The sequence below is a fragment of the Rhinoraja longicauda genome, chromosome 8 (genome assembly GCF_053455715.1).
Source record: "Rhinoraja longicauda isolate Sanriku21f chromosome 8, sRhiLon1.1, whole genome shotgun sequence".
Lineage (NCBI taxonomy): Eukaryota > Metazoa > Chordata > Chondrichthyes > Rajiformes > Arhynchobatidae > Rhinoraja > Rhinoraja longicauda.
Window position 1 is genome coordinate 27,569,797 of NC_135960.1, and position 24,456 is coordinate 27,594,252.

A 24,456-nucleotide genomic window follows, 5' to 3' on the forward strand; every position below is an offset into this window, starting at 1 on the left:
ACTCGGCGGGTCAAGTGACAGCAGAAAGAGGGGTGGGGGGTCGACATTTCGTGTCCAGACCGTGCATTAGGGTCGTCCCGCTGAGAAACAGGAGTCATTGTTTGACACCAGATTTACTCCCCTCGTTTGGTCCCCTCTCCCCCGTGTCACCTCCCAACCACACGGCACTGTGTGGCGTTCAGTTTCGCAATGAGCTGGGGAGACGCTGATTTTTCAGCCGTCAGCAAAAAGAACCTTTGAAAAATCCCTTCCTCTCCCGACCGCAGCTCGAGAACTATAAGAGTCGGTCCAATGACTGTGTGGACTTTAGAGTGGTGACACCTCGCGTCTGGCCCGTGTTGTCTTCCCACCCCAAACATGAAAGCTGCGCCCCTATTGCAGGTACTCTGACTTTTATCTTGTTTTTACAGTTCTGAAAAGTGGAAAACTGTACTGTACGTACTTGTAGGCAGAAAATTATGAATATAAAAATGATGGTAAAAGCAGTTGGGGTTGGTATTTGGGCACATTTGCCCCAATTCATAACGGCTGGCTCCAAATTACAAGCAAGACAGATGGGGGGAGGAAAGGAAAGGGTGGGAAGTAAATAAAATCTATACACTATTGTCAACTAAACCACAGAAATACCAAAATCAGTTTGCTTTTCAGGTACCACCTATTTTACCACCCACTAACTTACAATGATGTAGAGGTGTTGGAGATATTGCTTTGAAAAGATTGAGATAGTTTGAACCAAAGTATTCCCAACAGGTTAATCAGATCTCCGCCCCAATGTGCTATCAGTGGATCTAATTGTAACGTCCGATTATAGTGTTTTACTTTGATTTCAAACCTGTTTTTTTCCTCAATTCACTCGTAAATAAAGCATGTAAAGAAATTTGATTTCTCCAGAAATGTACCTTGACCGGTGAACGAACATTATAAATATATTTGTAGGCATTTTCTTCAATTTATTCGTTAAAACATTGCGCCAAGAAATCTGATTTCTCCAGAAAAGTACCTTCAGATGAATAAACATGAAGTCTCTTGCAAGGGTTCCTGCAACAATGTCAGGCGAAACGCTGTACGTTGTTGTGTAACACGTTAATGTGACAGTAAACTGTAATTTGTGCATTTTGCTTTGTACCAATTATTGGTAATGAGATCGCCAGTTCCAATGAGATCGCCAGACACAACCTAAATGACTGAAGCCCTTTAGAATAATTTACCAATTAAGAATTTGTGAAACTAACAATCTACTCTAAGAGGGGATGAAATTACTGAAAGAATTGTCCTCGGTTAACAATTGAACAATCTGCATTGGCTATGTAACTGATGCGCTACAACGTTGAGAACTATATTCTGCATTCTATATCTTAACCTTTGCTCAATCTATTGCATTTATGTAAAGTAGTATTTGATATGTTTGCATAGAATGCAAAACCCAGTTTTTCTTTGTACCTTGGTACACGTGACAATAATAAACCTAAAGTATTTGCATGCTCTGTCTTCTAAAATGTTTTCAAGAGAGAGTTAGATTTAGCTCTTAGGGCTAATGGAATCAAGGGAAATGGGGAAAAAGCAGGAACCGGGTACTGATTTTGGATGATCAGCCACGGTCATATTGAATGGTGGTGCTGGCCCAAAGGGCCAAATGGCCTATTCCTGCACCTATTTTCTATGTTTCTATGTGGTTCCATTGACTGCTTGTAGTGAAGATGGATCATTAACTTCTCGAAGTTACAATGTATAATTACTGTTAAAATGCTTGTCAATTGTTTCAATTTAATTGGCTAGTGTATAGCTTTTCTGGGAAAAAAAGAAAACATAAAGGCATACCTTTGTAAGTTAAAAAAAAATTAAAGACTTCCAAAAGATAAATTGAGGTACAATTTTTACAGCTGTTAATAGCTCATGAAATATACTGTATAAAATATTTATTGTGGTAATCTCTGTTGGTCTCTTTTTCTATTTTTGTCTATCAAATATACAATATCAAATTCAACATTAACATCAGGTTGAGGGAGATCTGATAAATTTCTATAAAATGTTGAGAATAATAGATAGAGTTGGCAGTCAGAACCTTTTCCCCAGATTGTTAATGTCAAAGACGACTGGGCACAGTTTTAAGGTCAGAGGGACAAAATTTAAAGGAGATGTGCAGGGATTTCTTTTTACACAGAAGAAGCTGTGTGCCTGAAACACACTGCCAGGGATGGTGATTTAAGCAGGTACAACAGTGGCATTTAAGAGACTTTTAGATAACCACATGGATATGCAAGGATTGGAGGGCTATAGATCATTTTGCAGGCATTGAAAATTAGTTTAACCTGCAACATGTTTGACCTAGATGTTGTAGGTGAAGTGCTGTTTCTGTGTACTACTGTTTTATGTGCTATGTAATTGTCTCCACAGAGCACCCTCTTTTACTATATTTTACTATGTTACATAGTTGGGTTTAGGTTTATTTTTGTCACATGTATCGAGGTACAGTGAAAAGCTTTGTTTTGCATGGTATTCCAAAGAGACCAGATATACCCATACATAGAGACAATCAGTGCAAACTCAAGTACAATAGATAGAGCAAAGGGGAAGATACAACAAGTATTTATGGCCTCTAATGTGCTTCAAATTATGAATTAATTTTGGGAAAAAGGAAATATTCTCCAAGGAGAATCTATAATCTTATAACTCACAATTTTTGGGTATTGTACCATCATTAGTATTGCGTGTAAGATTCTATAAACTGGAAAAGCACAGAGCCACTTGTTGAATGCAAAATTTGCAGATTTGTAACAAAAGGGATGTTATGTCATGAAATACTTTTAGGACCATTGTTTGATTAAATAATGTGCATCAAATCCTTTTTAAATTTTATGATACTCTGATTGTTTTTAAATATGTATAATGGGGATTGAAGCGTAAATATTTGAATTCTATTAATTTATTCAATATTTGGGGAGATCTAGGTGTCACCAGCAAGGGCGGCATTTATTGCCCATCCCTGATTGCCTTGGAGAAGATGGTGGTGAGCTGCTACCTTGAGGTGCATGAGTCCTTCTGGTGAAGGTATTTCACCAAGGCACCAGTGGATGGCACAAGGTAGAGCTGCTACCTTACAGCGTCCATGACCTGGGTGTGTCAGTGTGTTTCTGACTACGGGTGCTGTCTGTACAGAGTCTTGTATGTTCTCACTGTGACTGCATGAGCTTTCTTCAGTACTCCGGTTTCCTCCCACATTCCAATGATGTGCAGGTTTATAGTTGATTGGCTTCTGTAAATTGTCACTATTGTGTAGGATAGAACCAATGTACCAGTGATCAATAGACAGTGTGGACTTGGTGGGCACAAAGGCCTATTCTCACGTGATATCTCTAAACTAAACTAGTCCATCCACTTTTACTGCTTCATTCACTGTACATAGAGGTAATTGTAAACTGAGCGGCCTGCAAAGCCACTTCTGCTGCACTTGAGAGTCAAGTAAATAGGGTAGGTCTGAAGATTAGGTAAGGAAGGCATGGTTTCTCCTTCTGAGGGATATTTATAAATCTGTTGTGTTTTTTTGACAATCACATACTTTTTATTTGTGGTTCCATTACTACTTTTTTTTTCCAAATCTCAAACAATTCATCTGAATTTAAAATCAACATTTGCTACGGTGGAATTTAAAATGGGTCTCTTGATTGTAAATGCCAGTTGCTAGCCATTTTAACTCCTCTTCCCATTGCCATACTGACCTTTCTGGCTGCGGTCGCCTCCATTGCATGGTGAGGCCCAATGCAAACTGGAGGAACAGCACCTTGTATTCCACTTGGGTAGCTTACAACCCAACAGTGTGAACATTGAATTCTCCAATTTTAGATAACTAACCCACAGACAGTCCTCTTTCCCCCTCCCCTTTCTCCCCCAAGACCTCATTTTTCCTCAGCCCCCTCACGTTGTGCCTATTTCACCCCCCCCCCCACTTGCATTCATTCCGATGGCTACAAAATTTGCAACCTTTTTGTTCATTCAATTTTCATAGTTCGTAACTATTTGTCGTTATTGACCCCCACATGTCTCCTCATCTCTGGCCTTTGCCCAACAACCAGCCCTGCCCTGTCTTGCACCTCTTTTCCTGCTGTCTTTCCCGCACTTCTGCAATCAGTCTGAAGATGGGTTCTGACCTAAAATGTCACCTATCCATGTTCTCCAGAGATGCCGTCTAACCCGCTGAGTTACTCCAGCATTTTGTGCCTTTCTCTTGATTGTTAGTCCAGGCATCTGGATTACAAGAACAGTAATTTAGTCATTGTGCTAAGATCTTACCCAAAGGTATTTTCTGAATTAAGGTATTTTTTTACTTTTATAGATTCTTCATCTATTCATAGATTTCAAACAAAAAAATAATAACAACTTACCACTTTTATAATGTCAGCACCGAGGAAGGGAGGGCAAAGTTTTTGAGGGTTGGCAGTTTTGAAGGGAATGGTCCCCAGAAGGAAATATATTGTTGGGGCTACCTTCCTAGATAATATAGGGAAAGCTAACCATGCTTAAACCATTTAGACAAGTTTATAGTAATCATAAATAAAAATGATTACTTGATATTTTTTAAATGTGTTTATTCCTAAACTCTTGTTAATTTAGAGGGCACCTACAACATCACTGATATGATGGTGTTACATAATGGTGCTTAGGAAGACAGAAGGCAATAATTGATTGGCTATTCCTTATTCTCGCAACTTGTGAGGCTCGTTGAATGAAGAAGTTAAATTAAAATCAGAGCCATGTTTCAAAGCGCTGTTAATGCAGTGCTGATGCTTCACAATTCCCTTTTTGTTATCCTCATAGATAAAGATTTGACCTTGTGTAAAATGTTTGCTTTCCCATTTGACCCTGAAGGAAAACAGCAGGATTTATCGGTGTCCACATACCAATCATCTGCTTCTCTTCTCAGTTTTTGCTGAATCTGGTACATATGGAGAACCCTGGACTTATCTTTCTAAATTAACTACTGCAAAAGATCAAATTTGTTCTTTTTCCTCATATTTAACCTGCTAACCTCACTTCTATTGATTAAACCCCGACCTATTTTGCAAACCAAAAATCAATTTATTTATTATTTCAGAGCAATACAGCATGGAAACAAGCCTCTTTGTTCAACTTGTCCATGCCAACCAAGATGCCCATCTAAAATAATCCTATTTGCTCACATTCCACCCGAATCCTTCTAAACCTTTCCTATCCATGCACCTGTCCAAATGTCTTTTAAATGTTATAACTGTACTTGCCTCAATCATTTCCTCTGGCAGCTTGTTCCATTAATCCACCACCCTCTGTGTGGAAAAAGTTACCCCTCGGGCTCCTGGTAAATCTTCCCCCTTAAAAAGATGCCCGCTAGATTTTAATCCCCTTTCCCTGGAGTGCATTAACCTTATCGATGCTGCATGTAATTTTCTATATCTCTATAAGGTCACCCCTCAGTCCCCTATGCTCAAAGTAATAAATTTGTTTAAGCTTCCTTCAAAGTTTGTGTATTATATTAAAAGTAGTTCAAATGGGACTGCTCCAGACATTTCTGCTAAACTGCTTTGTTATTTACTGTTCTTTCATGCTTTTTAAAACAGAGAACAGTTGGTTCTGATGGTAAAATATATTTACAAAATAAATCTATGATAACCTGTAAAATTGTAAAAGATATTGTGTTGTCATAGTAGTACAATATAGAAAGTTAGGGAATTGTTTTAAGTAAATCAAGAATATTTAGATTGGGAATTTACTTAGCCCATTATGTAAATTTAATTCATAATTGTGCACTTATTTTTTCATTTTATCTCCCTCATAGTTTAAAAAAATTCAAACTCCTGTATTTTTAATTCTTTTTAAAAAGGATTATGGATCCCGAATGACCTGAATGGTGCTGGTGAAAGTTTAAGTTACTGGGTTTGAAAACTGTTGAAAACATTCCTCATTAAAAGGGAGAGCTGCTACTGTTGCAGTTAAGAGTTATTAATGATTAGTAATGTGTTGTGGGAGAAGATTATATTGTGTTATGTTGTGGTGAAAGATTATATTTAGAAAGCAAAACTAGTGCATTGTGATTTCTTCTGAACTGGTCTCAAGTGCCGTAAATTGTTGCTTGAATGGACATGGAGCTTCAGGTAAATATAATAATTTTTTTTCTCTGGCAGTGGGCCATCAACAGAAACTCAAACCTGTAACAAACAATGCAACAAGAAATGATAATTTGACACAATTGTTAAGGACAGCAGCCAACTCCCTTCTTTCCTGAGCAATTAATAAACCGATACAATACATTTTCAGCAAAACATGCATTGTACTGAAAAAAAGAGGTAGGTTTAAGTCTAGGTGTATTGTCACGTGTACTGAGGTACAGTGAGTGAAGAGGTTTGTTTTGCATGATTTGCAATCAAATCAGATACTGTGCATAAATACAATCAAGCCAACTAAATCGAGCCAAAAGGACGCAAAGTATTGGAATAACTCTGGGTCAGGCAGCATCTCTGGAGAACATGGATAAGTGACACTTTGGGCCTAGACCCTCCTTTAAGCCAACAAGTACAATAGTTGGAGTGAAGGACAAAATATGGAATGCAGAATTCTCAGCATTGTCACACAATCATTCCAGAGGCAAAGTACAGTGTGCAGTGATGTGTAGAAAAATTGTAGTGTGCTTTATGGAATGATTGTTCAGAAGCCTGATAACAGGGGGGAAGAAGCTGTTCCTGAGTCTGTTGGTGCATGCTTTCAAACTCATTATCTTCTGACTGATAGGAGCTGAGAGAAGGAAAGGGTGGGAAACGTTTTTGATTATGTTGGCTGATTTCCAGAGGCAACATGAAGTGTGGATGGAGTTGATGGAGGATATTTGGTTGTGTGTGTGTGTGTGTGTGTGTGTATATACACGTACAGACACAGGCACACGTCTGTGTGCGTCTGTGTGTCTGTCTCTGTGTGTCTGTGTATGTGTGTATAGCAGTAAGGATAGGCCAATCAGCCTTTCAAACCAGCTGTGCCATTTAATAATTCATGGCTAATCTCCAATATCCAGAAATCTGATAACAATCAAAACCATGATCAATAATGACTGTAGAAGAGAATTCCAAAGATTCATCCCCTAGTTCAAGATTTTTCTTTGTCTCAGGTCTAAATAGTCTATCCTTATTTTGAGACTCTGATTACTAGTCCTGGACATTGAGCTCGTGGAAATACCCTCCTTGGAAATTCCCTGTTGTGCTCTTTACCATGGCAAAATTCACCCTTGAAGTTGTGGAATTCACCCTTGAATCTGTGGAATTCTCTGCCTCCGAAAGCAGTGGAGGCCAATTCTCTGAATGCATTCAAGAGGGAGCTAGATAGAGCTCTTAAGGATAGCGGAGTCAGGGGGTATGGGGAGAAGGCAGGAACGGGGTACTGATTGAGAATGATCAGCCATGATCACATTGAATGGCGGTGCTGGCTCGAAGGGCCGAATGGCCTCCTCCTGCACCTATTGTCTATTGGCCATTGACAACCTTCTTCCCGTTTGCTTTTCCAGAAGTAGCCACAGCCTAATTCTTTAAGAAGATCACCTGCTGCCCAATGTGTCTCATTCAGGGCATTAATGCCAATGTCAAGCATCTGAGTTCTTGGACTATGAGAGTATTTAGGTTTCTCCCTGTTCGGGCTGTATATGAGAGTCTTGACATTCTAGGTTTAAATCGTCATACTGAAGAGCGGAAATGTACCTTTGTCAAATTTATATTTACCATGAGACAGCTGTTGCAAACCAGCTATGACATAGACTTTGCGGAGAGAGATCTGATCTAGTGGAAAGGAGACCAAGATGACTGATTTGACCAGGCTGTGCTGCTTGGAGATTACTGCCTATCTGCGAGTGGAGAAGCGCATTGTGCCAATCAATGCATCGTGCCAGTCAAAATGCAATACAATATCAGAGAATTTCATTTATTCTCGGATGATCCCTTTCACTCACAATCCTTCCTGTCCATTTATTGTTTCTTTAGTCTTGCCTTTTCTCAGTCCATTTTCCACCTTTGACATCCTTTTATAGGGGTGGCACTGTAGCGCAGGGGTAAAATTGCTGCCTTACAATGCCAGAGACCCGGGTTCAATCCTGACTACAGGTGCTGTCTGTACGGATTTTGTACGTTCTCCCTGTGACCCCGTGGGTTTTCTCCAGGTGCTCCGGTTTCCTCCCACACTCCAAAGATGTACAGGATTGTAGGTTAATAGGCTTTGGTAAAAAATTGTAAATTTTCCATATTGTGTAGAATAGTGTTAGTGTACAAGGTGATTGCTAGGTGGGCCCAAGGGCCACTGTATCCCTAAAGTCTAAAGGCCATCCTTTACTTATCTGTCCTTCCCTGTACTGGGCAACCCACCCTCCCTCTCTCTTCCTTCTGACCCTCTGCTCTCATTTCCCCACACCTTTTCTCACATCGCAAATCTCAAATCCCCTCTCCTTGCCCTGACCTACATTGTCACTGAGCAACACTTGTTCAGCAATAGGCTGCAGTGGATAATGGCAGTGGACCCAGTGTCATTTGTAAGCTTCCTCCACTCTTTAATGTCCACCAATATAGGACAAACATTAATAATCCTAAACGCTGCAGCACTTTTTCCTTGAAAAGGCACATGGATTAAAGATGAAAAGCTGGGTAATATGTCTCAATGCATCAAGACAAAAAGACAATCTATTCTATGCTGTCCAAAAAGAGCAGGAGAAATTTGCTGCTTCAATAATAGTCTATTGAATTAATAATGTTTTGGGAAATTATCTGTTTTTTTCACTCATGATATATTGTTTTTTTTAAATCAATATTCCTGTCCATCTGGGATTCAATATTGAACACAAGAAATTGCTATTTGGAGAAAGTGATAATTGAGAGAAACAATGATGAAAAAAAAAGTTTGATTACTTCAGTTAACCATATGTTTTAGGTGACTATATTGCACAAGTATGCTTGCTGTTCTAATGATAATGTAGATTATTTGAATGTATCAATTTTGATCAATTATCCACAATAACTTTACCGCAGAGCTAATTAAATTTCAGAATTTTCAAATGATCAATTCATTCTAAGTTAAGATGTAGTTATTTTTTTTAAGTTTTCATATTTAATGATTATTACAAAACCTTACTTTTGGCACACCAATGTTAGGCCTGCATTCAATTGAATAAATCAATTCCACCTTGTTAAAAGATTTAAATTCGTGGTAGCTATGGTTAAAAGGCAAATCCTCAAATTAAGATCCTTGGCACAAATTGACTCGTTTATCAATCATTAGTTATTGAAATGTTGAAAACAGTCATAATTGGATCTTAACTGCAGCAAAATGTTGATTATAGCACAGAGGTTTAAATTTATTTAAGCAACTTTATTGAGATCAGTCAACAACTTTTTACCTTGCTAGTTTTGTGGCTGCAGGAAATAGCTGAAAAGGATCATGCGCTCTAACTGGAAAAAAAGGAGATTAGTGATTTGTGCTTCTGAGTTTATGTGATATGAGATCCCCATATATATTAGAGCAGCACCTATTTGTAGATTATTCAACACAATTGCTATTTCTAAACACTTTATGCTAATTGAGCTGAACTGATAAATTGGCATTAGTTTATTATTGTCCTGTGTACTGTGATATCGTGAAAAACTTTGCTCGCTATCCAGTCAAATCATTATGTATAATCAAGTCATGCACAAATACAACATGCAGTGCAAAGATAAAAAAATAAACAGAATGCAGAATGTAATGTAACAAGATCATAGATCATAGTGTTACTGTTACCGAGAAAATGCAGATATTAAAAAAGTGCAAAGTTTACAATGAGGTAGGTCGAAAGATCAGGACTGCAGTCTTAGTTTATGATGGACCATTCAGTTGTCTGATAACAACAGAGAGGAAGCTGTTCCTGAATCTAGTGGCACCTGCTTTCAAACATTTGTGTCTTCTGCCCAATGGGAGATGAGGGAATGACCAGGGTGAAAAAAGTTTGAAAATTGTCTTTGCATGAAGTGTGGATTGAGTTAATAGTAGGGAGGTTGGTCTGCGTGCTGGACTGGGTTACATCCACATCTCTACAATGTTCTCATGGTCTAGGGCAGAGCTGTTGCCAAACCAAGATGATGCACCTTGATACGATGCTTTCTGCAGTGAATCTCTAGTAGATTGTAATAGTTGCTGGAGACATGGCCAACTTCCTTTGGTCATTTGAGAAAGTGGAGGCTATGGTTTTCGCTCTTGACTGTAGCTTCATTGTGGTTGGTCCAGAACAAATTGTTGGTGATATTTACACCTAGGAATTTGGATCTCACAGCCATCTACACTTCAGCACCATTGATACTGACTGGGGCATGTAATACCACTCTTCCTGAAGTCAATAAGTAGCTCCTTTGTCCTTCTGACATTGAAGCAGAGGATGGTGTCTCAACATCATGTTATGAACACCTCTATCTCCTTCCACTGCTCTATCTTGTCATTGCTTGATACCCGGCCCCTTGCAGTGGGGTCCAATGCAAACATGTAAATGAAGTTAGGGCAGAATCTGGCTGCACAATCCTGAGTCTATAGGGAGTATACTGAAGGGCTGAGAATGCATGTTGGGAATAGGTATTGAGAATTATCATGATGGATGGATGGATGTTTTGTCACTTATGCTCACTGATTGTGTTGTGTGGGTCAGGAAGTTGAGGATCCAGTTGCAGCAGTGAGTGCTGATCTCTAGGTCCAAGAGTTTGGAGATGAGTTTGGATGGGATTATCAGGTTGAAGGTGGATATATGCAAGTTTGATGCAGGTGTTCCTCTTATCCAGATGTAAATAGGGTCAGGGAGATGAACCTATTTCAATGGTAGGCAGAACATGCTAGATTAAAACCGTCTGGAAGGCTGTAGTTAATGTGCATCATGACCAGCGTCTGTATGTCAGAGCCACTGGACTGCAGTCAGAAAAACACACTATTTAGCTATTGTTTAGCACCAGGATGATGTTGGCCTTCTTAAAGAAAGAATCGGAACCTCAGACTGCAGTAGGGAGATGTGTGCAGCTGATCCACGCAGGCCCTGAGGACATGGCCATGGACCTCTGGGCCAGTTGCCTTAAAGGTTCACTCTCGGGTCGGTCCATCTGACATCTGCGACAGTGACCATGGGTACAGGGACACCAAAGGCTGTTGGGGTGGATGGTATAATTCCATTGACCTTCTGTTGAAAGTGAGCATAGAATGTGTTGAGCTTCTCGGGGAGTTACATGTTGTTGACAGAGATACTGCCTTACTTCACTTTGCAACTTCTTATAGCGTGCAAGCCTTGCCGCCTTGATGGGTGTCACTGTGGTTGTCCTGGAATTCTGGCTTGATCCAGAATTCTATCTTGGCACCCCTAAAGGCTTTGCGAAGGTCATAAATACATTTTTCTTGTACTGCTCAGGATCGTTTGACTTGAACATTGCAGATTTGAACTTAACCTAGGAATGGACCTCACAATTTATCCTTGGTTTCTGGTTGTATTCACTCATATTGAACACTCATTTGTCTTTGACACATATTCCTCCACACACTTGCAGTGGCAAACTCATTTAGGTTAACCACAGAGTCCTTGGAGATGAGCAATACAAGTTTTCAAGTTTCAAGTTTTCAAGTGTTTCCTCAGACCTGCATTGTACAACCTTCTGTACAGGATGCTCCTTCAGTTTCTACTTGTAAGTGGAGAGTCGAAGGACAGCTAGGTGGTCAGATTTTCCAAAGTGCCTTTTGCGGATGGAGCAGTAGGCATCTTTGATGGTAGCATAGCAGTGGTCAAAGCTGTTTGTGGCTCTAGTGGCACAGGAAATGTGATGATGGAATTTTGGTAGCATACTCTTGAGGTTGGCCTGTTGAAGTTACCAGCTATTATGAACAAGGGCTCAGGATACTATGTTTTAAGGCTATTCATAGTTCATCCAGTTAATCATTATTGGGTGGGATGTAGACTGCTGTGAGATAGCTGAAGTGAATTCCCATGGCAGGTATTAGGGAGGGCACTTCACTGTTAGATATTCCAGGTCCAGGGATCAGGAGCTCACCAGGACCACTATGTCCGAGCACCATGAGGAGTTGATTAGAAAGCAGACCTTTCCACCCTTACCCTTGCCTGAGAATGCTGTTTGGTTCATTTGGTGAAGTGAGAAGCCCCTGTGATGTGTGGTAGTCAGGCGAAGTCGGAGCGAAGCAGTTGAGCCATGTGTCTGTAAAACAGAATACACAGCAGTCTTTCAGTTCCCTAAGGTAGCCAAGTCAAGCTATAGGTTTATCCAACTTGCTTTCAACAGCTTGGACGTCTGCCAGGAGTGTGCTGGGAGGAGGAACTTGAAACCAATGTAGTCACCAAATTGATAAATAGACTATTTTCCATCTTGGGATCATGAATCCGTTTGTTAAAAGCTATGCAGGCTTCATAGGGCTTGACATTTAATAGAGATCTACAGAAAAGAGAGGTGGGGGGCAGGGGGTACCTCGAGCGTCTATAACATAGGATCAGATTTGAAGTCAAATAATGAACTAACATTATCCTTTGGATTTGTACCTTTGCAGACGAATGGTGGAACACATGACAAGAGCGCAGCAGCAAAGGTGAAGATGTTTTTGAATAGACAAAATGAATACTTGCTGAAGGTAAAAATATAATGATTTCTGGATTTGTTTAAAGTCCTCTTTTAAAAGTCTCTGGTCACCAAACATATATTGCAGTCAGTTTGCAACAGGAACACAATGGGTTTGGATAGTTGGAGGACAACCAGATGCAACATAGCAAAATGCCTGCAGGCATTGTACCCGGGATATATCTTGTAATTCTAATTTTCCTATTTTTGTTTGATGAAGAGTTTAAGAAGCTTTTTGATAGGCACACAGTAGTGCAGGGAAAAGAGGGATATGGATCATGTACAGCCAGATGAGATCAGTTTAGCTTTGCATTATGTTCGACACAAACATTGTGGGCTGAAGGGCCCATTCCTGTGCTGTACTGTTCTATGCACTTCTGGGAATTGCTGATTGGTAAAAATAAACACATATTTAATATTAATTAATTGGTACCGTTGATCCTCTCCCCATAAAACACAATTCTTATTGGATCTCACCCATGGAAATGATAAAATTATTTTTCAGTATAATTTTCAAGTTGTTGATTTGGGCATAAAACACTTGTTAGTGCAGAATAATAGCAACACCTTTATAATTTTCTGGTGTGCTGTTTTTCTGCATGAAATTGTGCCACCTACTGGAAAAACTGTTTTAGAAGAAAAGCACAACTTGTCAAATTTTACCGCAGGCAATAACTTTTCTGAGTGTGTTCTATTTAACCCCCCCCCCTCCAGCTTCCCCCTCCTCCCCCCTCCCATGCACTCACACCTCAAATACATTTATTGCACAGAGCCAAGATTACTTATTTTGCAAATAAGAAAGCTTAGGACAGAGCGATTTAGCCAAATCCTGTTTCTACAGTTACACATACAGTTATTTTTCCATTGCTGAATAAAGTAAGAGGAATGTTTCCAGCATTTTCTGTTTTTATTATGTAAAAATATGTTTACCTCTTTCTGAAATTACTTTAGCAAGGTGCAATTAACTAAAGGACTCAATTGGTGAATAAAGTGAGCTATTTTAATATCAGGTATAGGAAGGAACTGCAGATGCTGGTTTACACCGAAGATAGACACAAAATGTTGGAGTAACTCAGCGAGACAGGCAGTATCTCAGGATAGAAGGAATCTCGACACAAAACGTCACCCATTCCTTCTATCCAGAGATAGAAGAGCTGCCTGTCCCGCTGAGTTACTCCAGCATTTTGTGTCTCTTTAGTATTTTAATATCATTTGGGGGTAACATTAATCCTTCAGTGTTCACGTAATGTCCATGATGAAATAAATATTAACCTGATATAGGTTCAATATAGACTTGCTCAGGTTCATTTTCTGTAGATTATATATATTTAATTTCCCTACAGATTCAGTGGCGTCATGGCCAGGATATTTGATAGGGTGGGATTTCCAAGTATTGATGTTTTTGACAGTGTGGAATTTTTTCTCCTGGGCATGTGAGCCTATTTTAAAACTGGAAATACTCTCAACAGGTCAAGTTTCATCAGTGGGAAGAGTTAGAAATCAAATATGTTTTAAGTTGTGGAGAAGGGGGAGAAATGTATAGAGTAATATTACCTTATTAACTTGGGAATAGAACATAGTACCATACAGCACAGGAACAAGCCCTTTGGCCCACATTGCCCATGCCGAACATGATGCCAGGTTAAACTAATCACCTTTGCCTGCATTTGATCCATGTCTCTCCAATCCCTACATATCGTTATTCTTAGTGAAAAGCCTCTTTAATGCCACCATCGTATTTGCCTTCACCAACTCTGGCAGTATGTTTCAGGCACCCACCACCCTCTATGCAGAAAATTGTGTCCTGCACATCTCCTTTAAATGGTGTTCCTCTCCCTCTTCTCTTTAATATTTCCACCCACTGAAAATGTTTCTATCCTATCTATGCCTCTCATAATTTAAATTTTGAATGTGGTGGGAGAGGCTGCAGCTCTGAAACAGGTATGTTTTTGTGCTATTTGTGATTGCGGGTTGAGAAGACGAGGGGATGGGGCGTGGGATCAGATGCCAGGGAGAGTGCAATTGGGATAAGGGTTAGGTTGGTGCGAGAGAAACATTAAGCAGAGTTAAGAAGCCCATGAGAATGAGTGATTGCAGTGTGAGAGAGGAATTCAATTGTTCTGGCTTGGAATTGTTGCCTGATGATTGGGGTAGAGTCTTGATAATTGCAGAAGGGTGGTGGGGGGGGGGTGCATGTCACATTGTGGGGATGGTCAGGAGGCCAGATTTCAAGGGGATTTCCATGATCTCAGTAGAGGATCGGTGATTGTAAGATCAGACGATCATCGGGGACATTTCAGTGATTATGATGAAGAATCAGTGAATGTGCACTGTGATTGGTGATTTGCAGAGGCAGTAGGGTTATGGAATGGAGCTGGCTGGTAGCAGTGTCAGTGACTGAATGTTGTAACCTCTTAATTATGAACCAATAAAAGCAATGTCATTACCAAACTATCAGTTTAATTACTTACTGCATGAATGAGTCCTGTGAGTATTAATACTTGGTAATGAGTTTTTATATGAAGAGGTTTAAATAACACCATGTCACAGGAAAACTATTATTACAAGATTCTTTAAACAATTTAATTAGTTCAATCTTTGTGGCTAACTTACAAATTATCATAGCAGCCTATTACAGAAAAAAATATTAATACTGGCTTCCAAAGTGTTGCCTGGTTTAAGTTTAGATATTAACTTATGCAGGTTATCTAGACCATGGGGGGATGCCACATGTGGTACCAACCATCCAAGTTATTTTAAGAACCAGAGGAAATTTCCTTGTTCTTTTGTTTTTCCTTTATCAATTTTAACTTTGTTAAATAGTTTTTGGTTTTGTTCTATTACGGACGAATTTCTAATATAGCAATGGTGCCTCCTGTCCACTATAGCGCTGATAACTTAACAAGATACTTAATCTTTTTCCCATTTCACTCATTCATCACACATTGTTGAAGCAATTCCAAAGGAACACTAATTTAAGACGAGAAAAGCTTCAACCAAGTGGTGTAGGTAAGAACTACAGATGCTGGTGTAAATCGACGTAGACACAAAATGCTGCAGTAACTCAGCGGGACAGGCAGCATTGCTGGAGAGAGGAAATGTGGCCTCTAGTGCCAATTCAAGACACATTGCTTGGAAATGCTACCTGGAAGTTGTCCAGGCTTAATATTGAAATGTAGAAGATATAGTGCACAGCTATTTTTTAGTTATTCCTACTGGAATCTGAACAAAGAGAAGCCCCAATGAGAAAAATAAATTGGTCCTTAAACTGGACCTTTTAAGTACATATCAACTAAATGTTGCAACAAACAAAATATTCTATTACTCCTTTATTATGTGCTGATTTGTCATTCTGCTTCCTAAGTTACTTCTATCCTATAATCCATGTAACACTGATACTTCATAAATGCTGATTACAAAAACTAAATGCATCATGAACACTGACAAAGAGATTTCTGCAATCAATGGGGATTTAAAAAATATTGCTTATTAGATGGAAAAGCTGCAATTAATTTCTAAACATAATAGAATCACAATAATTTTGGGAACAAAAATTTGGTCAAACCCCAAAACCATTACATCCTTTTGCAAAATCAATTTGGGCTAATCTTCAATTGAAACCTGTGCCTAAAAATACTTGATGCTAAAAGTTATGTTGCAGATGATGCTACCTCTCAGGAAGGAATCAACTGTTCAGACTATAATGAATGATGAGTTCATGGGTTCTTAAGGATTAATTAGATATGTTAGGAGGTAGGCTTGTATGAATAAACTAGGGAATCCTTGGGTGACTGAGAACTGCCTGTAACGTGATTTTTGTTTTGAGTTAAAAAATAGTAATTTACCCTAATAATCAAATGTGAAATCTTTAGCCCTTTTGGACTGATTTATGAAATGTAGACTGGAAAATGTAAGCACAGGTGATAGAAGTTGTTATCAGTAAAGGAACTGTGACAAATAAAGACACAAAGTGCTGGAGGAACTCAATGGGTCAGGCAGCATCTTTGGAGTACATAGATAGGTAGGGTTTTGGGTCAAGACCCTCTTCAGATTGATTGTAATGTGGGGGTGAGGGGGAGAAGCTGGAAGACAGATGTGGACAGGACAATTTTTTGCAAGTGATAGGTAGATATAGGTGAGGAAGGTTTGCTTGATAGATGGGTGGACAAAGGCCAGAGGTGAAAAGAGGAAAACGTGCTATGAGATAAAGAGAGAGGATGCTTGAAATGTGAATCTGAGTAACTCCAGAACTTCATGTCTTTGTTTGTAAACCAGCATCTACAATTCCTTGTGTCAGAATTGTGACAAATCTGAATGCAGGTGGAATAACAGATTGGCAGAAGGGTGGACTTTGGCCGAGCTCGTCCATGCTGGTCAAAATGCCCCATCTAAGCTATTCCTGTTTGGCCCAAATCCCTCTAAAACTTTCCTATCCATGTACATGTCCAGGTGTCTTTTAAATACTGTTATAGTATATGCCTCAACTACCTCCCCTGGCAGCTCGTTCCATATGCTCGTCACCGAAAATTTTGCCCCTCAGATTTGTATTAAACTTTGTCCCTCTCTTCTTAAACGTATGTCCTGTTTTTGATTCCCCTATCCTAGGTAATAGACTATCCTCCTCATGATTATATAGACCTCAATATGATAAACCCCTCATTTTTCTGCTCTCCAAGGAATAACGTCTTAGCCTGTTATGGTTCAATCCCTTGTCCTAGAGAAGAAAAGAAGACAAAAGGTGGTGAGATAAAGAGAGAAAAGGCATGAAGTGTGAATCTGAGTTACTTCAGTTCCGTGTGTATTTTTTTGTAAACCAGCATCTGCATTTTCTTGTGACTGAATTGTGATAGCATTTTATCTGCATGCAACCAAGATGGAGTGACGGGAGCAGAGCGGCTAATCAGCAAGAAATCTATTTGCAGTTTAACTTTACAGAAAGTGTGCATTATTGAAGAAGTGCCTCTGAACATTTTATCTTCCCTAAAGTAGAGTCTGGAGAGGGCATTGGCTTTTTCCATGGCTGACTTCCATGTTGTTTCTTGATGCAGAAATGTTAGTACTATAAACTGAGAACTGAGTCTGGGAGTATTTAAGTTGGATTTTCATAAATCAAGTCATCCATAACCTTGGGATCCCCTGTAATTTGGAAAAAATATATAAACAAAAACTTGGAAATCCTTCGGATAATTATGCTATTTAAAATGCATCAGCAGCCACACGTAGAATGATTTTAGATTGCCTCAAATAATTGTTGTTGACATTTTGGGTAGGCCAGCAGTGCATCATTTTCTATTTGCCACAACTTCACATCACAAAACCAAGTTTTTAATAAGACTAGAAAACACAAAAGGATAAGAAGAAGTTACATTGAGTGAGGAGAAGCATCAGTTTTATTGAAAACATTATTAAATATGGACATTTCAAACATACTACACAAGCATTTATTTTGGCCTTAATCTTTTACCAAAGACTGGAGATAATTTGCTTATACAATTAATTCTTGGGAAGAATATTAAATTAGTAGTTTAGACTGTTCAGCACAAAACATTTTCCAAGCATATTCATACTCTGGGGTATAAATTTTCTGGACCATTTCCTCTAAGCTACTAAACAACATCCCTCAGTTTGTGCACATGCACTAACATTAAAAGTAAAGGATGAAATGGGGTTTGGTGTAGGGGAAAGTTTCTGCTCATGGATCTAACCCAAGTTGGACTGAATCCTATCAGGATTAAAGTCTAGCCTATATTATTTCATCTTCCTACCAGGTGTGACGATTACTCACATCTTCTCCAATTCCATGAGCTTCAAACCAAATCCATTGAAATTTGGATTGAAAGCTATCTGAAACCTTAGTATTGGGTATGATTTAAAATAATGTGTGTACCTTTTTTACTTATTCCTGAAACACTAGATCAGTCAGAAACAAAACTATTATGAAAACCTATCTATCAATCTAGAATTGAAAAAAAGAATTGAAAGGCTTCCTGAGTAGAACACAGTTATTTGGTAAACTTCCATGGTAACTAGGATATTACATTTAATATTTGCTTTAGGTATGCCAATATGATGTCCAATTGACAGCCAATTAGTTTAGTCCATTTCTCAAAGGAGAATATGAATGTTAAAAAATTCTGAGTGAGATTTTTATTTCTTTGATATTTTAAATGTGTCCCTAATTGAAAGCATCTAGCAGTAAGGAGTGCATTGAAAATTAAACTGGTAAGTCTCTTACTGATGCAATAGCAGAGAGATAGTGTCATCATATCATTTGGGGTCGTTCAGAAACATCTTCCAAAATCCCTCCTGTGAAAATTTCCTTGTGATTTGTGACAGTTTCCTTCTGTTTACCAACATAGTTTCTTGAAGAAGTAAAGGGAAAAAGAATCTTTAAGTGCACTTTCAATTGAAGATTGCTTTGTGATATTATTTAGGATTGAATTCACTACAAGAGCCCTGACTAAACTTTAAAATGCATTAATGTACTGAAAATGCACTACATTGTGCTGTGGTTGAAATATTCTCATTCAAAACAAGCAAGCAACTTCTGCTTTTGGCTTTCCTGTTATTCCAAAGTAGTCCTTTTCCAGCAATCTGACAACCACACATGATTGTGTTGTAACATTTTTATTGTCTTCTGTTGCCTTAAGCATAACAATGGAGTATAAACCCCAGATTTGACTACAATAGCCATAATATTCCCAAGTGTTTAATTTCCTGAAATCAGCATCAGGCTGCACATGTTATGTAAGGTTTTGAAAATAAAAGTTCAGCTTGTAAAAAGGTTTACAATAATTACATTTTATTGAAACCTGTGTTGATAATATTAATTTGGAGAATTATGTTATGTTAACATTATGTCCATGATACCTTTTTCTTCCACTACATTTAGTGGATATGTTGCATTCCCATGCAGTCTTCTTGGAGCAAGAGTATTAGTACACATGGTCTTTCCCTTAACCTGGTGATTCCTTTGCCTTTAATACTTTATCTAGGACGACCATCTTCAAGGAGGCAGCCTTGAGAAACAGCAGTGACCTTCTGAGTTTGTGTCTCCATTTAACATTTTCAGAGCAGTTCCCTTTGGGCTAGTAGGGATTAGAGTAGTTGATAGTGATAAATGTAATTGCTAAAATTTTGTCCTCTCTTAAGCACATTTTGTTCAGAACCCTATATTTTCTTACTTCGGTATTTCTACACTGTGCTTAACCAGTGGCAAAGATACTGTGGTGGAGAGATACCTAATATCCACATAGGTTACTTGCGAAAGATGTGTGGGTCACCTGGAAGACTTTTGTGAACTGGGAAGTAGTTTGCACTTGGTATGGTAGCAACCTCTGAGGCAACTGACAATAGTTCAGGCTGTGGTGCGAAGGTGTGTGAGGAAGACTCTGGTGATCTCCAAGACAGTGAGGAAGACCCTTCAATTGTTATGTTGGATTTATCCCCTTTTTAGAGATGAGTCATGATCACACCATCTTCAAGGTCTGCCGACAAGTCCTTTTCTTCACAAAGGTAGGAGGTAAAGTTGTGAGTAAAGTTTCTTTCTTCCAAGGTTTAAAACATCACAGCAGTCCCACTTATAGACACCACTAGACCAAGTGGACCCGTTGGGCCCAAACGTCTCCTGCATTGGTGCAGCACCCTGTCCTCCTCCCCTCCCCTCTCCCTTCTCCCCCCTTCCCCCCTCCTCCCTCCTCCCCTCCCCTCCTTTTAAAGTTAGAAATGTGAATAACTTTAAAAATATAACACCGATTTCAATAAAACTACTTGCATTATCACTAAAGTGACAATGGTGAGTAAGGTGGGGCTAAAATTGTCGCGCTATCGTGTACCGTTTTGTCTGAAGTTCAGTCACAAACAAGATAACAAACGAGAGTTTTAGTATATAGATGGTTCTTTTGTTATATGATCACAGTTCACAATCATAGAACACGGAACATGGAGCAGCTCAGCACAGGAATGGACCATTTGGCCCACAGTGTTTGTGTTGAATATGATGCCGTTACATTGATCTCATGGTTTATATCCCTCCATTTCTTACACTTCCATGTGCCTATCCAAAAGCCTCTTAAATACCACTATCGTATCCCTGAACACCATTTTGTTTGAAAATAGGTGCTGGAGGAGGCCATTTGGCCCTTTGAGCCAGCACCACCATTCATTGTGATCATGGCTGATCATCTACAATCAGTAACCTGTGCCTGCCTTCTCCCCATATCCCTTGATTCCACTAGCCTGTAGAGCTCTATCTAACTCTCTATTAAATTCATCCAATGAATTGGCCTCCACTGCCTCCACAAATTCACAACTCCACACAGACAACACCTTTAATCAGGATTCACAAAGAAAAAGTTTCTTCTCACCTCAGTTTTAAATGGCCTCCCCTTTATTCTTCGACTGTGTCCCCTAGTTCTGGACTCTCCCAACATTGGGAATTTTTTTCCTGCATCTAACTTATCTAGTCCTTTTATAATTTTATACATCTCTATAAGATTTATCCAGAGGATTTGTGGGCTAGTCTTTCTTTTAAAAGTATGAAACTATACTATTAACCCTGACTAGTACAGCAGGCCACGAGATGTCAAAATCCCAAAATATGCTGGCCTCTCATATTCCTTGATGTTCTGCGCAAATGACTCAGTTTCCAAGCAAAAGAGAACTGTCAGCTTGCCACAAATGGATTTTTTTTTGTTGGTAATTCACTTTTTCCACTACTCTACATTTTGAATCTTATGATGGCCTCTGTGCACCAAAACTAACCTTTCTTTTTAAGCTGTAGTTCTACACACAAGATATTGTTCAATACGATGGGAGAACATGGGTTTATGTCAACCATTCCCCCTTCATCAACGCATGGGTCATTTGTATTGAGAAGTATGTAGTGTCTCTGGTTGTGTGATTAGTTGTTTACAGACTACTTCTTCACACATGAGAAAAAAGGTTAAAAAAACAGGTCCTGCTGTTGTCAACCCCAACCTAGTGAATAATTAGCATCCATCTGGACAGTATAATTTAGATTTTGAAGTAAAACTAGTTAAACATCTTAAATACTGTAGCACCTCGTATTCCGCTTGGGTAGCTTACAACCCAATGATATGAACATTGAATTCTCCAATGTTAGGTAACTTCTAAGGGCGGTACAGTGCGCAGCGGTAGAGCTACTGCTTCACAGAGCCAAAGACCTGGATTCGATCCTGATTAAAGGTGTTGTCTGTGCAGAGTTTGTATCTTCTCCCTGTGATCATGTTGATTTTCTCCAGGTGCTCTAGTTTCCCCTCACAATCCAAAGTCGTGCAGGTTAGTTACTTAATTGGCTTCTGTAAATTGCCCCAAGTGTGTAGGATGCAAAAGTGAGATAACATAGAACTAGCATATTGGTGATCGTTGGTCGGTGTGGACTGGTGAGCTGAAGTGCCTGTTTCCATGCTACATCTCTAAACTAAACTCTAACAACCTCTCCCTTCCACCCCTTTCTCCCCACCCCCTTCCCTGTGCCCCATCTGGACTTGTTCCTATTTCACCCCTCTCCTTCCTCTTCCACTTGCATTCTTTCCACTTGCTTCACAATTCCTCAATGCTCATCTCACACCTTCTGTTTTCTCGTCTACCATCTTCCTAACAAAACACCCCCTCGCCTGGGTTCAGCTATTACCTGCCACACTTTGTCATTCTTCACCTTTTCCAGTTTTCATTCTCTACCCCCCCACCCCCCTCTAACAATCAATCTGAAGAAGGGCCCAACCCAAAACCTCACCTTTCCATGTGCTCCAGGTGTGCTGCCTGATCCGCAGAGTTACCCCAACAAATTGTATTTTTTTCTTCATAATGATTCTTGTTGTTGTCAGCACCAGCTTGGTGAATAATTAATACCCTTTGGTTGAATTCAAAAGTTTGAAGTGAGACTATTCAGGCATCATAAAATAAACACTTTGTACAAGTAGTAAAACCAGGCAGAAACTTGATAAGATTTATCATCCAACTGTTACTGTGGCATTTTTAGACTTGCTGAGCTGACATTTTTTTCTTCTGGAGCTTGATATTTAAAAAGTTGATTACCCTTGCTGCAACCCTGCCTTCCCAAACCTTATATCACGTATGCTCTTTTTATTTTCCATCTGTTCTCAATCAGACAATTGGACTGAATTCGGGAATGAATTCACAGGATTGTCCCATGAGGAGAGATTGAGTTGACCAGGGCAATAGTCTTTAGAGTTCAGAAGAACGGGAGGTGATTTCATAGAAACATGTAAAACATAGTTTAACATTGTTGTTTTTTAAGAAGTGTGCCCTCTGACTTGTGAGTGCAAATCTAGAAATCACAGACTCTGATTAATATCAACCATTTCAGTAACAAAACAAGAAAAGTTATCCTCATTCAGAGGTTTAGATTTCATGATTGCAGAAGGCTGCAGATGGTCCTTTGTTGATTTCATGCAAACTGGGATTAGAAAAAAATGTCCGTACAGAGAATTGTAGAATACAGGTTTGGTTTGGGGAGCTGAGGTCAGTGGAAAGCATTCACTAATGATTTAATTGAATATCATAGTAAACCTGAGCCTAGAAAATTTTGTTTAGTTTATATTAATTGTGTAAAGTTTAAAACCTGTACATTTTATATTTAATCTTTTCGGAACCTTAAATATTTTCAGAATCAGTTGTCTATTATTTTCCTCCAACAGCAAAGTATGATCTAAAAGACAGCAAGCTCATACAGTTTTGTATATTTTTAAAGGAAAGTAACAATGAGGTGGTCAAGTGACTAATCTGTCAGTTCTACATCACTCAAATCAGATAGAAGTTCAAACACATTTTTGGATATACTTTTTTTAAATCATTATCAGCAGTGTGGAACTGGAGCAGTACTATCTAAACTAAACTTTGTCCCTGAAGCAATATTTCTGGATAATTGGTAAAGCTCAATAAATATTCCGCCTAAACAAGACCCACCCAGCTGTTCAAATTCACATTTCCACAATGACTCTAAAGCACTAAACCTCTGCAAAAAAACATTCACAAATTTTCATAGAATGTGTTTGATAATAATTTTGCTTTTAAAGTTACTTTTAAGCAAGATGAACTCTAATGTTTGTAACAATGGGACCTAGATGAAAAGTGGTTAATATGCTAACTGAAAGTTATTTCCTTGGAGAATAAATTATTAGCAAAGCATAAAGTGTTGGAGGAACATGGCAGGTCAGTCAGCACCTATGGAGGGAAGACAATGTTATAGGTCGGAATCCTTCTTCATACTAATTTCCAAAGAACCATTAGCGGTTTGTATAGGAGCCATTTTGCGTTTATTAGTTATTTTAGTATATTATTATATTACTTTGTAACCTGCTGTATTTTTGGACACTAAGAGGTTAATTCTATGCTTGGGTATGGACTGGGTGGAGCCAGAGGAGCTGTCAGCTCTGATGTAATGCTTCAGTACACGGAAAGAAATGGCTGATAGAAGTTCAGCCAAAATAAGCTGCTGATATAAATCTGCTAAAGAGCCTACTGGTAGAAAATCAGTAAGAAATCTCTGCCGGAGATAAGACCTGGCAGTTTCTAATAAGACACGAAGAACCACGGTAGGACATTAGATCCTTATCAAGCTAATCAATAACAAGTCGATGACAAGAGATATGCCAATATGTTATATTGCAACTTCAAATAAATGACTTATTCAAACGTCATGGAGATCTCTGTTGTTGATTGTTTGCGTATAAGAAAATATCGTTCCACCTATCCTACGTCAACGGAAGCTTTAGAGCTTGATAAGAAAGACGAGAAGCTGGCCATAATAGTTTGTTAAATGAAGAAATGTTATTTGTGATAAGTGAAAAAA

The 24,456-nt window shown here is 39.0% G+C and overlaps 1 protein-coding gene across 2 annotated transcripts in view; it reads left to right on the forward strand.

Annotated features, from left to right (window-relative positions):
• The first annotated feature begins 274 nt into the window (after nucleotides 1-274).
• tmem37 (transmembrane protein 37) overlaps nucleotides 275-24,456 on the forward strand; it is a 28,236-nt gene continuing 4,054 nt past the window's right edge. The window contains exons 1-3 of one of the 2 annotated variants that reach the window (XM_078403469.1): nucleotides 322-381; nucleotides 2,949-3,081; nucleotides 12,553-12,633. In XM_078403469.1, the coding sequence (XP_078259595.1) occupies nucleotides 12,598-12,633 (36 nt within the window). In that variant the 5' untranslated portion in view covers nucleotides 322-381; nucleotides 2,949-3,081; nucleotides 12,553-12,597. Of the gene's footprint in view, nucleotides 382-2,948; nucleotides 3,082-12,552; nucleotides 12,634-24,456 lie in introns of both variants that reach the window. The other variant, XM_078403468.1, reaches the window with a different exon arrangement.